This window comes from Molothrus aeneus, chromosome 4, assembly GCF_037042795.1.
Source record: "Molothrus aeneus isolate 106 chromosome 4, BPBGC_Maene_1.0, whole genome shotgun sequence".
NCBI classification, from domain to species: Eukaryota; Metazoa; Chordata; class Aves; order Passeriformes; family Icteridae; genus Molothrus; species Molothrus aeneus.
The window spans coordinates 4,532,999-4,549,376 of NC_089649.1; the positions used below are offsets into that span (position 1 = coordinate 4,532,999).

At 43.4% G+C, this 16,378-nt stretch overlaps 1 protein-coding gene across 2 annotated transcripts in view; it reads left to right on the forward strand.

The window, feature by feature from the left end:
• Window positions 1–16,378, forward strand: part of MAML3 (mastermind like transcriptional coactivator 3) — a 230,021-nt gene that overhangs the window by 142,086 nt on the left and 71,557 nt on the right. For both annotated transcript variants that reach the window (XM_066549455.1, XM_066549456.1), the window contains exon 2: window positions 4,126–5,610. In XM_066549455.1, coding sequence (XP_066405552.1) covers window positions 4,126–5,610 — 1,485 coding nt within the window. The remainder of the gene's footprint in view (window positions 1–4,125; window positions 5,611–16,378) is intronic.

Consider the following 16,378-nt stretch of genomic DNA (forward strand, 5'->3'; position numbering starts at 1 on the left):
TGTATGCTCAGTGTAGGATATCCAAACCATTCAAGAGCTAATATGGTAACTGGGAATTAAATCAAGATAGGAAAAGGAAATTTTTCATTAAAATAATTTGATGAGAGTATTTCTGTGTTGTACCTCAAAAAAAGGAGATGGATTTATTGTTATGGCTCCCAACTCCCCCAAAATGCTGCAATCAAGAGGCTTCCCCACCTGCCAAGGTTGTACCCAGCATGTTGCCTTCTAACAAACCTTTCATGTTAAGTCTCTGTCTACCTACAGTTTTTCAATGAGCAAACAAAGAAGACAAAAATATTAGTGCCTGTTAGCCCCCCAAATCCTGAAGTTTCTGAAGGAGAACGATGTGGATAAATGAACTTAGAAGAGATTTAATTTAATTTTTTTTTGCAATGAGGCGCAACTTCTGTATGTTTCATATGTCATAGAAAATAGTTTTCACGTCAAGCTGCTTTTTGTTGTAATGCATAATAAACATGATTATGAATATTTATATACTGGGCTAAAGTCACTGTCTGTTTGTACACGGGGACATCCAAGTTCCAGCACATGATGAAACTTTGGGAACTGATATTTTTAGGGCTGGTTATTTGTCACTAGATAGTTGTGATTATTTTGATAAACATTCATATACAAATAAGGTGATAGATTCAGGATAAAATGGTAAGTGTTTTAAAACCTGAAGGTGTGAAATCATGTCAAAGTATATCACTCTCACCAATATTTTTGTAAAGTATTCATTCAAACTTGCAAAACGTATGGAGTCAGTTCACTTACATTCCTCAGGAGATAATGACTCTCACAGGTCCCTGCCTTGTCATTAAGGCAAATTTTTTCCCATCTTTTCCTTATAGAACTTTACCTCATGATGAGAAGCCTGCCACCATGTCCTGTTCTTACTTTAGCCCAGCATTGGTCAATATGAACCTGGGGTAAAGGGCCATGACACGTTTTGAACACTTCTTCAAATCCTGGTTTTGCCTGTGCATTCGCGTTGAGCTTGGCCTTGAGTCACTTGCTGTTGGGGCAATGTTTTTCTGGTGTGGCAGTAGTGACTTGGCAGTGTGATGGCTTCGGAGTTGAAATGGGTGATTTCAGCTGTAAATTGTGGCAGTGGCCCATGAAGGGCAGTATTTAAATATGCTCTTTTTACATTGACATAAATATGCTATTTTAACCCATTACATCAACTGACCACCTGCACTTGAGGCCAGCTTGTGCTCTTTGTTGTCTTGTCCTGGAGCTGTGCTGTTGTACTTGTGAAGCGGCACCGTTACCACATCTGTACCATCCTTTCCTGTCTCCAGGGTCTGATCCAGGGTTATGGAAAGATCAGTGCAACCAACTCAGCTGTAGGAATCTGCAACCCAGCAGATACAGGACTCAAAAAGCATCAGGGAGCTGTACTGCCACACACCAATGTGCAGCTTAACATGGGTTTTTAGGGGAGGGAGACAGCAGAGGTGAGAGCCGTATGTGTCCTCGTGGAATCCGATTTTGATCCTTCCCACTAGTCCTGGACTTCCTTTCCACGTGGCTGCCAACTGGCACAGACTGAGGCAATTGCCACCTCTGGGCAAGCCCCTCTGGCTGGCAGAGCTCTGCTGCCGTGGCACAGAGAGATGAGAAGGGGTGGACAGAAGGCGATTCTCTCCTGCAGGGCTCTGTGCGCTGCGGCCTGGTGGGTTCCTCCTGCAGGCTGTGGTTGCTGAGCTCGACTGTGCCAGGCTCTAATCCAGAGAGAGTGGCACAGTGTGCATTCCCACCTGCACCTGTGCAGCTCACGGGGACAAGAGCTGCTGGGCTTGAGAAAGGAGTGGGAGTGGAGTGACAGAGACTTGATAGGGAGGCCTTAAAAAAAGGGGCTCCAAATCACAACCTGCAACACAGGGAGAGGAACTTCTTGGTGCAAACCACTGGCTGTGCCTGTTCGCTTATCTCCAGAAACTGGGAAGAGACTCAGGGTGTGGACAGCTGCTACAGAGCTGAATAGGCATAAAATCACAGAATTTAGGAAGGGTTGGAAGGGACCGTAAAAACCTTCTAATTCTAGCCCCCTTGCCATGGGCAGGGACCTTCCACTAGACCAGGTTGCTCAGAGCCTCATCCAGCCTGGCCTTGAACTCTTCCAGGGATGGGACATCCACAGCTTCCGTGGCCGGTCTGTGCCAACACCTCACCATCCTCACTGGGAAGAATTCCTTACTAATATCTAACCTAAACCCGCCCTCTGTCAGTTTGAATCCATTACCCCTTGCCCTATCACTTGTAGAAGTCCTTCTCTTGTAGGCCCTCTGGGTACTGGAAGGCGCTATCAAGGTCTGCCCAGAACTTTCTCATCTCCAAGGTGAACATCCACAGCTCTCCAAATTCAGGGTTTTAAGAGCAGAGACCGGAGAAGGAGCCCAGCCATGGGGCAGAGGCTGTGCTTACAGAGCAGCTGGTCTGTGTGGCACCACAGGAGCCACAAGGTGGAGGAATTTCTGCCTGCGGGAGGCCTGGCACACACTGGCTTTCTGCAGGGTGGAACAGGCAGCAAAGTCTCGGCCACTTATGCCAACAGTGACCCACTGGGGACTCTTAATCACATTTTAATTACTTTCCCACATTAGAAAGCTGTTCTGCTCCAGTGAAAATCGAGGGGTTGATGGTCTGTTTAGACTCACGGCATTCCCGTTCTGCTTGGTTCTCTGCAGAAGGGCAGCCTCCCAGTAGCTTGGTGTCCCATGCATGCTGAACTGTGGCTGCAGCAATGCCTGTGCTGGCCCCATCCCTCTGCATTGCGTGCTGAAAGAGGCCAGGCTGGCCTGAGGGGCAGGAGAAGGGCCCAGCCCTCCCAGAACCACTCCCTCCAAAACCCGGGCGAGATACAGATTTGCTTGCCTGTCTTACACATGGGATGAAAAGGGAACCAGCCCTCTGGGATGGGAGAAATAAATGGGATCTGGATTACGAGAAGAAAGAAGGTTGAGGACCTCTAGGTTAGGGAAGGGGTGGGAGTTGCATATCTGGGACTTTCCTACCAGTAAGAATACTTTAAAAACTGATAAAATCTTTCAGTATTTTGTCTGCTATTGTTCTAGTATCAAGGATGCAAGTGTGTCCTGAAGGCGTTTGCTAGAGCTGTGACCTCTTTGCTTCCTCCCCTCCCCACTATTGTTTTTTGCCTTAGTGAAGAGAGATGCTTTTTTTAGCCTCGTACATAAGTAAAGGACTCGGCTTTGGTGCGAGTGGGGAGGACTGCTGCTTGCTACAGTTCTTTGCTCTGCTGCTACAACCTGACTTAAAACTGATGTTAATACACCAATTTTTTCTAGAATTCTTATATTCCAATTTATTTGCTTTTCTGTAGACTTGTCTAGCCACTATTTCTGTTAGCTATTTATGTTTTATGTTAGCTCTTAGCACATAGTTGATTTTTTTTTTTTATTCGTTTGAGTTAAAGTTATGCAAAGCACCTTCTGTTTTTTAGGGTGGATTTTTTTTTCTCCCTTAAAAGTGATTCTCAATGTGTTAGCCAAGAACATAGGGCTAAACAAATGAAACTATGTAATTTTTTTTGTCAACAACACATTTCAATATAAGTAGTCAATCACTTATATTGCAGTTATTTTTTTGAAGAAGCTTCTAGAAGCTTCCAACAACAACAAAAAAATTGGAGTGACTATTAAGTTTTAGTGATTCCTTTTTTCTCTTTTTTTAAAATTCCATTAAAGACTTTTTTTAAAATTCCATTTTAAGACTCCTCACTGTGTTAGGCACACTGTTTAAATCTTATCTTTGTATTAGGCACTAAAAAGTCAAATGAGTCAACTTGTTCCCTAAATTTCTTGGAAGTTAGCACAGATTGAGCTTGGAAAGCACAGACATATTTTACAGTTCTGCTTTCCTAGTCAAGGGAAGGTTTGGTTTGGGACAGTGGGAGGTGTTTGGTTGTTTGGGGGTTTTTAGACTGTGTTTTCAAATTGATCAAAGCATAAGAATGAAATCAGAGAAACTTCCTAAGCAGTTTTAAAACTGATTGTCACTGGCTCGATGAGGAGTCTCTTGTCACAGTGCCCATGAGAACTTCTTTTGTATCTGCAAATGGTTAATTTTTTCTTTCCTCTTGTTTTCTTTAAGCTTCAAGAGACAGTCAAAAGGAAGTTGGAAGGCGCACGTTCACCTCTCAATGGAGAACAGCAGAATGGAGTTTGTGATGGGAACTTTTCTCCAACCAGCAAGCGGACACGCAAGGATGTGCCAGGCATTGAGGCAATCAACAGCTTGCCCATTAATTTGCCTGCTGTTTCTCCTCTTCACCAGCTTGACATGAAAGCTCCTCTGCTCCTGCAGAACAGTGGAACTCACAGGAGTGGTCTAGAAGACTTGGGTGAAAATGGTGGGCTTTCTGAGATAAAGCTCCCTGTTAACGGCTGCAGTGAGCTGGATGATGGTTTAAACATCCTGCACAGCAAGGAGCTAAAGCAAGAGCCTCTGGATGACTCCAACTGCATCGACACTTCTGAAACATCTCTTTCGAATCAGAACAAGCTCTTCTCAGACATTAACCTAAATGATCAGGAGTGGCAGGAGCTCATAGATGAGCTGGCGAACACTGTCCCAGAAGACGATATACAGGATTTGTTCAATGAAGACTTTGAAGAGAAGAAGGAGCCCGAATTTCCCAGGCCTGCCACAGAGGCTCAGGAGAGTGCGAGTGTAAAAAGCGATCCATCCCATTCTCCATTTGCTCATGTCCCATTAGGCTCTCCCCAGGTCAGGCCATCTTCTTCCGGTCCTCCATTTTCCAACATCTCCTCAGGCTCCAGCATTGCTTCCGCATCCAGCGCACCGCTGGCCCCAGTCCCTGCTGGATCACCAGCAAACTGTGTTGTGCAGTCCCCTCAGACTCCCAGCCAGGCCCACACGCCCGGGCAGACGCAGGGGCGCTCCGGGAACGGCTTCCTGATGAACCCAGCATCGGCCGTGGCAGGATCGGGGCCTGGGCCGGGGGCCCTGCCCAGCGCTGACCTGTCCCCAGCTGAGCAGCTCAAGCAGATGGCAGCCCAGCAGCAGCAAAGGGCCAAGCTCATGCAGCAGAAGCAGCAACAGCATCCCAATCAGCCCTCAAGCTGGTCACCAGGGGGGCCTCCATCTAGTCCCTACGGAGGACCCTTCAGTGCAGACAAACCAAATAGTCCCATGATGTATTCTCAAGCCTTTAACAACCAAAACCCTGTAGTGCCTCCTATGGCAAACAATCCCCAGAAGACCACAATTAATAACTACCTCCCTCCAAATCACATGAACATGATCAGTCAGCAGCCAAATAATTTGGTCGCAAACTCCTTGGGCAAGCAGCCCAATATGCTTTCTTATGGCAACACCAAACCTCTGACCCATTTCAACTCTGAGCTGGGTCAGATGATGGCCCCGGCAATGGCAAACCCCGGGAAGAACACCATGATGCCGTACATGCAGCAGCAGCAGCAGCAGGCCCAGCAGACACAGATGCCGGCTCAGGTGGCCCACCTGAGCGAGGAGCAGAAGCGCATGCTCATCATGAAGCAGAAAGGAATGATAAATCAGCCCATGGGATATGCAGCACTCCCTGCCCTCGGTCAGGTAAGTGTGAGTGCATAACACAAGAGGCCCATACAAAGGCTCTGTACAGTGAGCCTCTTGTATTGGCCACTACAGAGGCTGACATCTCTTTGTCCAGTCTCCTCCATTCGCCTCCTCTTTCTCCTGGAAAGTACGGAATGTCATTGCAGATGCTTCTTGGTTTGTTCGTGTGGTATTGGAGCCTGATCATTTTAAGAAACAACTGAAATTATGTTGCATTATACTTCAGTTCTGTTGTTAATTCACTGCTCTTTCCCTGTGCCTCTTCTGATGAGTGCTTGGGGCCACTCTGGGAAATTTTGAGTTAGAAGTCACTCTTCCTTGGAGGGTTTATTTCCATTTTTTTTCATAATGCGAGACGTGGCGGTTGTGGATCCCAAACCACTGCATGGCTTAGTTTACCACATTGTAGTTAGCATTGTAACGAAAAGATGGAGCAGTTGGTCCCTTCTTCTGGGGGTAGAGAACAAGCCACCTTTAAACAGCATTTTTTGGCATTTTGGCTCTGGAAGCAAAGGTAGAACATTTGGGTTCTGAGTGTCTTTGGTTTTAACTGGGAAAAATAAGAATAACAGAATGCTTTTAATGGTGCTTGGGCAATGATGATGAGATGGTTTATTCTGGGACTTTGAAGCAGTCTTTAGCAACACCAAATATTTTGTCTTTCAGCAAGAGGCTAAAGCCATGTTGGCTTCAGAGCCTCGGCATCACTGTCTCATGAGTATTCTGTGCTAAGCTCTGGTGCAGCAGTCGCCAGGCCTGGGGAATACTCTGTAATGAGTTAATAACCAGTTGGAATAGTGGTTACATTAATGCCCTATCACCTCCTGGGTCAGCAGGGTATTCTTAGTTGGGCAGCCCCTGTAAAGATCTGCCCACCGGTGTCATGGAGAGGTTCAAGAACAAATTTTTTAAATGTTGTATTGAGAGTTTTAAAATGGATTGAAGTTAATAATCAATTCTCAAAGTAAGCGATGCCTTCGCAGAAGTTATGCGCCACCAAAACACGTCAAGAAGTCTGGTACACACTAATAGTGTACAATACACTAATAGAATTGTTGGTTGATCATTTCAGCATAACAGCTTTTCACCAAATCAGCTGTTTCCACACTACCTACAGGGAATGCTTCATTCTGAGCATGGTTTAACTGGGACTCCCACTGTAATGCATGTGGAAATACAGCAAATTTTGTTATTCCTTCAGCTTACGGAGTTTGGGGATCAGCCAATAAGGAGAAGTAGGAGCTTTACCAGGTCAGACCACATCACATATTATTTAAAGTTAATTGCAAAACAAAAAGAAATGTTTATCTGCCTCCTGGTTTTGGTTCAGGATGTATGGTGACAGCTCAATGGTTCGTATTTTTATATTAATTCTGCTTGCCTATTTTTTTAGACATAGGTGATCTAAAGCCTCTTCTTTTGGGAAAGGCTTATCTAGAGAAATATTGCAATAATGGCTTAGAACTCAGACTGTAATTGTAGCTACAGATTTGCCATTTTGTAACTAAGAGGCAGAGGATGCTTGGTCATACTGCCAATGCTTTATTGTTTCTTGCTTTTGCTTTTGTTAAATCTGCTGAACTCAAAGACCCATCAAAGAGCTGAGAGGATGATCTGCCTGTGGGAAAAAGTTAATGCCATCTCCTCCATTTCCTAAGTCGAGAAATTCATGTTAATATCTCTCTGCAATTCCACAACATGAATGGGTAGCCAAGATTTCATTTATCTAATCTCATTCAGTTCCTTTTTTTTTTTTTTAAGTGTAGGAAGAACTAGATATTTGGATAGAATTAGATAAACAATTAGAACAACAACTTTCATAAACAAGTCCAGATATTAAGTCATTTCTGTGACATACAAAGAAGAAACTTAAGGCCGAGCCATACATAGTTTGTTATATATTATGTACAATTCCCATTTATTGATCCATCCAGGATGAGGGACTTCTTGATTTTGTGTAGACTTCAAAAGGTCCCTTTACTATTTGTGGAACCCACTTGCCTACACTGAAGGGATTTATTTTGATGAGAAAAGTTGAAGTAATAAGTTTCTAACTGCAATCAATTTCTTCTTTTTCTCCTGCTTCCCTGAAAAGCATTTTCCTGTGGAAAGGTAGAAAGCCTATGATTGCAAGATGTGCTTGATAGAACTTACTGTTTTTGCAAAAGTGGTAAAAATATTGGTATTGTTAGGTTAAATGCAGACTGATGCAGATTATCTGATTCTACAACTTACTACATGCTGATAGTCACAGAGGAAAAATGAGAATATTGCACTCTTGTGTTTGAAGTACATTTCTGAATGTAAAGTGAATGTATCTTTCTGTGGACGTTCAGGACTGGTACTGGCACTGTAGCCCTCAGCACACTCTTGCTGAAGGACCCATGTGCCCTGAACCATTAAGTCCTGTATCTTATTTTATACCTTGTTTCTCTTCTCAGGGGCACCGGTTGGGGTGTTTTTACACAAAGCAGATACTGGTTTGGGTTTTTGAGGCAGGAATTTTTTCAGAGGTGGCCTGAAGGTAATTTTGATGGGATTTTTTTCTGGAGCTGAGTGTTAAATCCATAGGCAGATTCTGACCCATCTATATCCAAAAAAAAAACTCATGGTGGACTCGTCTACCTTATCAAGACTCTTTCCTACTAATATTATCTCATATCTGACTGTTCTCCACTTGGTCAGACTCAGAATTCCCTGCTCTCTACCTTGCTCCATGTGCCCTGGTCTGCCCTAAAACCATTTGTTAGTTGGTGAGTACGTGGCAGGTGTTGCCCGTTTTTGCTCTTGTTTTTTTCTGTGCGGTTCTTCCATTCTTGTTTGGCTGGTGGAGCTCATAGGCTAATCCAGCCAGTAGATTTTCACAGGGCTGGTAACCTGCTTGATATTTGAGGGGTAGAGATTCTCTTCTCTTCTGGCTCTCATGTCATAATAAAAGAAATCAGGTCCCCCCCCCCAAAATGCAACAATCGCTTTGTTTAGACTTTTTATACGATTTTAGAAATAAAAGGAAGAAAACCTGAACCCACCTCCTTCTCAAAAATTACACTGTTTTTTAAGCTAAAATGTTCCATTAAGTTTTTGAGATCTATGCAAGGTTTTATGGGAGGCAGTTTTTCTTTTGTTCCTCAAACCAAAAAGTAATTTCAAACTGAGGAAAAGTAAAAAGGTTTTCTTTGGGAAATTTAGGAATAATTAATTGTGCTTTTTCTTAGTTCCAGCTGTTCTATATGAATGCATAGTGGTAAGAAAAAAAAGCAGCCCAAAGCAATAACTGTTGAATGGCTGAGGCAAAATTTGATGTTTGGAGCCAAGTGTGTGAGGGAAAGTAATGAGAGGTCAAAACAAAACAGAATTTTCTGTGGGCGTAAGAAAAGTAAAACTAGACTGCAGCTATTTGCCTGCATGGGACTGTGAGAATGCTGCAATTATTTCCTAGTGAAACCACTACTTATTTTGCTTAAAATTGTAGAGATGTGAATGAAGGAGAGAAATGACACCATCCTGCAAGCATATTTCATATTTAATTATCTGTCCTTTGTTTTTATCTTATGCAATCAAGATGCATCATGTGCTCAGTCTGGTTTTGCATGCCAAAGATAAAGGGGGACCTGTGTCCTGAGAACTTCCAAAACATAATCATCATTGCCCTTTAGAAGTGAAAGGGTGTGCTTCTCTCTGAAATGGTAAAAGAGATTTTACACTTGTTTGAGGGTTATCTTTGAGATAGTAAGACAAAGAGACTGTTGATGTTCTGGAATTTGGCCTTTTTAAAAAGCCTGCCTGGAAGTAAATAAGAAAGATTTGTATTCACTGCATGAAAGTGTGCCAGAGAAACACCTGTCTTAGCAGATTTTAGGGGACACAGGCTGGAATGGAAATAATGAAGGAGACAGTGAGGATGACTGGCTGAGCAGCCTACAGAGCTCTGGTGAATGCCTGTCTGTGCTATGTTTGACTTGCAGACACTGCTTTCCACAAAAGCTTTGACTCGGGGCTTAGACGCTGTGCCCGCCTTTTACAGAAGTCCCAACGTGCTCCCTGGAAATCAGTCTCCAGTAGACTTTCAAGGACAGATGGGTTAACAAAACACACTCAGATGGATTCTGACCATCTTACCAGGCAATTTGTGAGCATGGCCTAGCCTTCTTACCATGCCTGCTGCCATCTGCCCATTGTGTTGTAAAGGAGGCCATGTTAGCATAAATCACTAGAAACAAACACTGGATAGCATTTGGCTAAGATCTCCATGGCATAATCCTAAAAACCAATTTTGTTGATGTTTCCTCATTTTGTGACCTGTGGGTGTGTACTTATTAGTGTAATACAGACTTTGTTCCTTTCATTTGGCAATGTTTTTTCTTCCATACCAATGTTTTTTCTCCCCAGCCTAGACCTTGCAAAATCCAAGTCTAAGAGCATTGCTCCCATGTCCCAGCCAAACCACTCATCCTGTTTTAAGGAAATGGGAACAGACTGCCCAGGCAAGTGGTTGATTCACCAGCCCTGGGGGTGTTTAAAAGACATTCACATGTGTGGCCCTAAGGGCAGTGTTGAATTAAAGGCTGCACTCGGTGATCTTAGAGGTCTTTTCCAGCCTAAATAACCCTGTGATCCTATGAATTTCTTTCGTGAAACCTACTGTCCTGAAACCATGCTGATGAGTATTCACTGCTAAATCCTCCAAGTTACTGCTGGTAGAGAGTTCCATTGCTTTGCTAGAGAGTCTGTCAGAATAACTGGTCTTTTCCACTTTATAAAACACAGTTGTAGTGATAACTCTTTGATTCATAGAAATTTCTCCATTTGTTTTAAGATTTATAAAAATATAGTGTTGTGTGATTTTCTTCTTGTCAAGTTTCCTGAAGACTTATAGTGTGTATTATTCACATCTGTGAAGAAAATGTCCTATGTTATTTTTAGAAGCAGATACTTTGTGTTACTGACTGCACAAAATGTATATTAAATGTCCTCTATTTTACTTCTTTTCCTTACACTTTTCCTTCCTACGTGATCTAGGTTGCTACGTAAAGAGCAGTTTGTCCTGTTATTGAGTAAGATCCAATAGTTCAATAGTTCCAATAGTTTAATGATTCAATGTGTGCCAATCAACTCTCCTTCAGTTTTATTCATTACACCTGCAGTTGTGAAGCACTGTGGTTTTGAATGTCTGTAGCCAGTAGCAGCATATTTTTACATAGAGTGCTACCCTTTCCTGGTGATTTTTTGTGCCATTTTTTTCCTGAAAGTGCGAGTTAGCATCATCAGTTTTAGCTTTCCAATCTTGTAGCCCATTCTACCTGCTTCCAGCAACAGCAGCCATAACCAACTTCTTATTGTCCATGGGCCTTTGTAGCTCTCTGTGTTCACTGCAAACCAATAAACTGTCCTGTTTTCATGTAGGCAGTGAGTTCAGGTCATAAGTTGGATTTTGTTATTTTCCATTTTTATTTTGAGAGAAGACTTATTCCAAGTCTTCTTACTTCTTGGAAAGAGTGAGGTTCCTATCCTTGAAAGCACCTTGTCTGCTTAGCCTTTGATGCCTCACTCCTGGTTGCCAGAACTCGCAGAGCTCTTGTCTGAGCATTTTGGTTTGACTTGCTCTGGTTCCTTTTTCTCCAGTCTGGGATCTTGCAATACCCAGCCATGATGCACATTGAATCCTAGCTTGCCCTTAGACAATATTTGAGTTTTAGATTTATCCTTTTGTAAATTTTGCAAGTCCATAGCTTTACCTTTTCCTGGAGTGTAGACACTTAGAATTCTTCTTGCCCCTTATCATAGTTTGATGCTGGCACAATGCCAGTGCCCCCATGAAAATGCATTCTCCCTGGTGTCTGCTGTGAGATGTGACCAGAAATAGAGCATAGCAGGCTTCAACTTAGGAATAAAGAAAAAAAAAAAAAACTTTATTAACTTAGAATATGTAAAAGAAACACACATAGAACTCAGGTGCCAGTATTCAAATCTGAGCACCAATTGGTTTGACCACAACCTCCCAAAAAACTCACTTCCTTATCAAACCAGCACACCCCTGTATTTATTCATTTCCCTTCTACAATTCCTAGGTTTGACAATTTGCTTCTCAACATCTCAAAACATTAATCAGACCTTAATTTTACAGGAAGGTATATTCCTGTGTTTAAATTCATAAATACAGAAGTCTGAAATGCCTAAAACAAAAGTCAATTTGTGCCTCACAACACTGCTGGTTGGAAATACTCAGAAATTCTAAAATTGCTTTAAAATCATGAGCTCATAAAATTAATACATGCTGGGGATAAGGCAGTAGTTATCTTCCTGTTTTCTGATCTCCTAGGATTCTTGACTTCCAGCTGGTCTTTATCCATCTGGAACAGCAGTTTGCTTTTTAGAGTAAAGCTTTGATTTTTCCTTCCACTTTTGGCTTCAGAATATTAAAGTGAAGGGAAAACACGTGAAATTATGAATCTTATAATGATAAGATAATGTAATACTGGGGATTTTCATTGCCACCGTTCCAATCCAACCTGTTCTTTTACACAAATGTACCCTCATGTGCAACTCCAGACCTCCTCCTTGGAAGCTCCCCTTTGGCTGTGTTTGTATTTCTGTGGCGTCACATAGTCCTTTTAGAAAGTACACATCACACAAGGAAATGACATTGCTTCCAAGTTGCAGTCCATACTGAATACACAGGTGAAGTAATTGCTCAACCTTCATCTGCCACAGCAAGAAGGCTGTGAGAGCAGTGGATTTCCTGGGCCTTGGAGTTTGCAGCAGTGATAGAATCAGCGGCAGGTCCTGGCCGGATTTAACAGCACGCATCCAGGGCCAGGAAGATCTCTCTACTTCATCTCTTTTTCGGAGGGACAGGGAAGATCTCCCTTCTCTGCCCACTCTCCCAGGTCTCAGGCCAACCAATGAGATTGGTGGTCAGCTTTCCCTTGCTGGCAGTGGGAGCCAGGCAAGCCTTGGAGCCCATTTTGGAAGAGAATGGGCTTTGCTGGAAAGGCCAAAGGAAGGCTTTGCAGTTGTCCACCCATTTTCTCTGGCTCTATTTTGGATCTGAACACACTGAGACCTATCTTATTTCAACAGAATAACCATTTAAAGCGGGGGTGGGTGGGGGTGTCCTTATAGTTTCTAAAGATCTGAATATAAAGGCATTAATCAATGAATCATCTGCCTTCATCAGGCATATAACAATGAACTTGAGATTATTGAGATCTGGGGCCCCTACTGCTCTCTGTACTGATTATAAGAGATGAAACAAACTGTCTCCTTTCAGGCTGCATTTCCACCCTGAACAGCATTTCTAAGCCTCAGTGCCATTTCATGTATCTCTGCCGACATTAGATTGAAAATTGCCTTTTGACTATCCTGTTCTGCAGGAAACAAATTGTTAGCAAATCCCTTTGCTAGGAAAGCCTTTTCTGGGTAGGCTGGGAGTTTATTTTTCAATTTAAGCATAGTGTCATTGTCTTTCCCACCCTTTGTAAAGGGAACAAGAAACTGGATTAAAAATTAACTCTTTCCATCTCTCTTTCTCTCCCTCCATAGTAGGGGCATATGCAAGCTGAGATTTAATTCCAAGCCAACCTGAAATTTAGTTTTTTCAGTAGGTTTCAAGAAGAGTTTAATTGTACATGCAGAAATATTCTTGCAGCAGGAGTTGTTCTTGCACAAGCAGTATCCTCCCCTGTGCTCTCTTTACTGCATGAAGGATGGAATGCCTTTGCTGTTTAACTCACTTAAATTGGTTTCATGCAGTTTCTGCTCCACAGTGATGAGCCAGCCTGCTCTGCCAGGGACCTCCTTTTCTTTCTCTGCATTCTCCCTCTGCTCTGATTTCTCTCTGTTAAGGAGCTTGCAGCAAAGAAAACTTGTCAAATAATCAATTGATAAGGATAAAGGTTATAGGGTATCCTCTAATTGAAAATGCTGCTTTGAACTAGATTGCTCATTGTTCCCCATGCTGTACACATCCTTCTATGCTGTCTCCTGTATCACCTCCCCTTTCCTGTTTGCAGGCCAGCTGGGAATGCACTGGCTTTTGTGGAGGGCAGGCCAGAAGGGCTGGTGCACATCAAGAGCCCGCCCAGGGAGCAGGGCAGACTGCAGGGCTCCTCTCCCCATGCACCCATCACCAGTGACCAGTGTAACTGGGAAAAGGGCTCCTTTGGGAATGGGGGAATACATGGCAATCCTTTCCCAGCTGCTCCTTCAGGCAGTCCTGTGCACCTGATCCAGCTGCTAAAAAGAAGCAATGTTGTGAGGGAAGGAAATCCAGGTGTTTCTGCTGTGGAGGGTGTCAGAGCCACATGTCAGAAGAGGGAGTGCCCACCTCAGGGGTGTTGCAGCTAAGTAAAGAGTCCACACAGTGACAGCTTCATTTTGGGTAGCACTGTGAGGAGGTCTGACAATCAGAAATGCCACAATTGGCGTGTCCACAATTATCTGTGCTGCTCCATAAGGTGCGAGAAGGGCAAAGGAGGAAGAAAGACACCAAGAGAAGTCTGCAGACTAAGCTCTGCCAGAAAGAGGAAATCCCCTGCTCTGTTGTAATCCTTAAATGTGTTCCTTACATGTCCTCCCTCCACCCACCTGCCCCCCCCCAAGAACATTTTGATGGCACTGAAAGTTTGTTTCTCCCAGGAGCATCTCCCAGCTCTTTTGCTTGAGGAGAACATCATTAAGTACTGACTAATGTTCCAGGTAGGAACTTAGGACCAAGTAAAGCTCATATTTTCCAAGGAAAAGTAATAGTCCCATCTTTAAGGGCTCAGTTTTGCTCACCTTTCTTTACTGCACTTCATGACCGTAGCTCAGGAGTGTTCTGAACATCACTGTGTTTTCTGGAGTTCATGTGGAACCCAACAGCCCTGTTAAACTCGTGTTTCCATACTCCTTGGTAGCTAGTACTGCTCTTTGGACACATCTTAGCAGGAGGGTTTTCTATCCCTTCTCTAGTATGACTTACAGCCTGGTTGTGCCTCACCAGAGGGCTTGGCCAGCTGATCCCAGAGCAGTGATACCAGGACCAGTGTCAGCATCCGTTCAAAGCTCTGAGCTCAGCTCCACCTGAGCTGTGTCTGTGGGAAGGAGTGCTCTCTGATGGTCAGCCTATACTCCCTGGGTGGCTAGGATGTTCCAGATCAGCAGCAAGGTGTACCTCCCACGTCTGTCTTCCTACTCTGTCTTTCATTTTATCCATGTGGATCCTATTTCTGACGCTTTCCAAAACATTTCTAAATATTCAAGCCTTATGCTACCTAGAAGCATTAGGTTATTGGTATGTGTATTCCCTCCAGAAAGATTTCCCAGTGTTGCAGCGTGTGTGTGTCCATAGGAGGAACACTTAAGATCTCTTGAAAGGCTGTCCAAGTAAGTGGTTAAGTGCAGATTTGGAGTCCTTTGCTCAGGAGGTTCTGCCAAATCCCAGCTGATGCATCTAATTTGCTAAAGAATGTGGCTTCTGCTCTCTCAGCAAGGATTTCATTCCTCATGGGCAATGGGAAGCTTGCCCTCTCTATGTTCATGTTCAGCAGCTTAGTGTTGTCTGCAACAGCCAAATTTGTTAATAAGGAGAGGAACAGATCTGTCGCTCCCTACGTTCTTTGTTCTCTTGCTGCATTCTGGAGTCCTCCCACTCGCACTCAGCCCCTTTTTCATGTGTGAGAGGAACATTTTGCATGCATTAGCCTGCAAGCATATCTTACACACTGGGACAAAACCACCCATTCTGTGGCAACCCATCTTCCAAAGAGGTGCTCCCTCATTTACACCCGGTGGGAGCCTGTTAGCAGCTCTTCCTCTACAGTAAGAGAGGAGCTGCCTAGAGAGGACCAAGTACCTCAGGAGAAAGCAAGCCCAAGTTTAGCAGCATTGCCACCAAATCGGGTTTCCTCTGTCTCCTTTTCACTTCTCTTTCACACTTGGGCAGTATTAAAGCTGATTACTCACTCCAGAGGCTTTGTCTTTGGCTCATGCTAGCACCCTTCTGTAGAATCTGTTCTGTCAGATCTCTCACTTCTGGTTAAAATCTGGTTTGAAAAACAGGTACACGTGTCAAATGCCTTTTGTTTGCATATGGAGAAACTGGAGAAAAGTCAGTGTCTTTGAAAAACAGAAAAAAAACATTTGAAAGTGTCTACCTAAAGAGAGTGTAGGGTCTGTCCTGAGATGACTCCTCCTTTTGTGACATGACATTCCTTCAAGAGTAAACATCCTCAAAAGAATCTGAATTTTAAAATCATTTTTGTACATAGTATTGCCTAGAGAAAGCAAGATTCCTGAGCCTGCCCAACATGCACTTTCCAGAGAATTATTTTTCCAGTGTGTATTTATTTCCCTCTGAATCCAGCAGGTTGGGGGGGATTTTTTATTTCTGTTGTTTTTTCATTTTTAATCCATCCTATATTATTTGTCTGCTTCTTTTCTCTCTCCCACTACTCTATAAGGCATTTTTCTTTCTCTCTCTCTAAGTTCCCTGCTGAAGTTTACCTCCTGTTTCCCCTCATCCAGCTTTTATCTCTCTGCTTCCCCTTCTTACCCCTTTAATAGCACAGGACCTTTTTTTGGTGCTGTCACAGTTCACAGGAAATTACTGCAGACACCATGGCTTTCTGTGGTCTGTATACCTCTGGCAGATGGAAATAGTATGAAATATTTGTTGTCATAATAAATGGTTTTTTAACCAGTCATGGGACAGGTGAAGAACTGGGCAATCTCAGCTATAATCTCACTAATGTTGTAGCACCATCCATGAGATGAATTTGGCCTC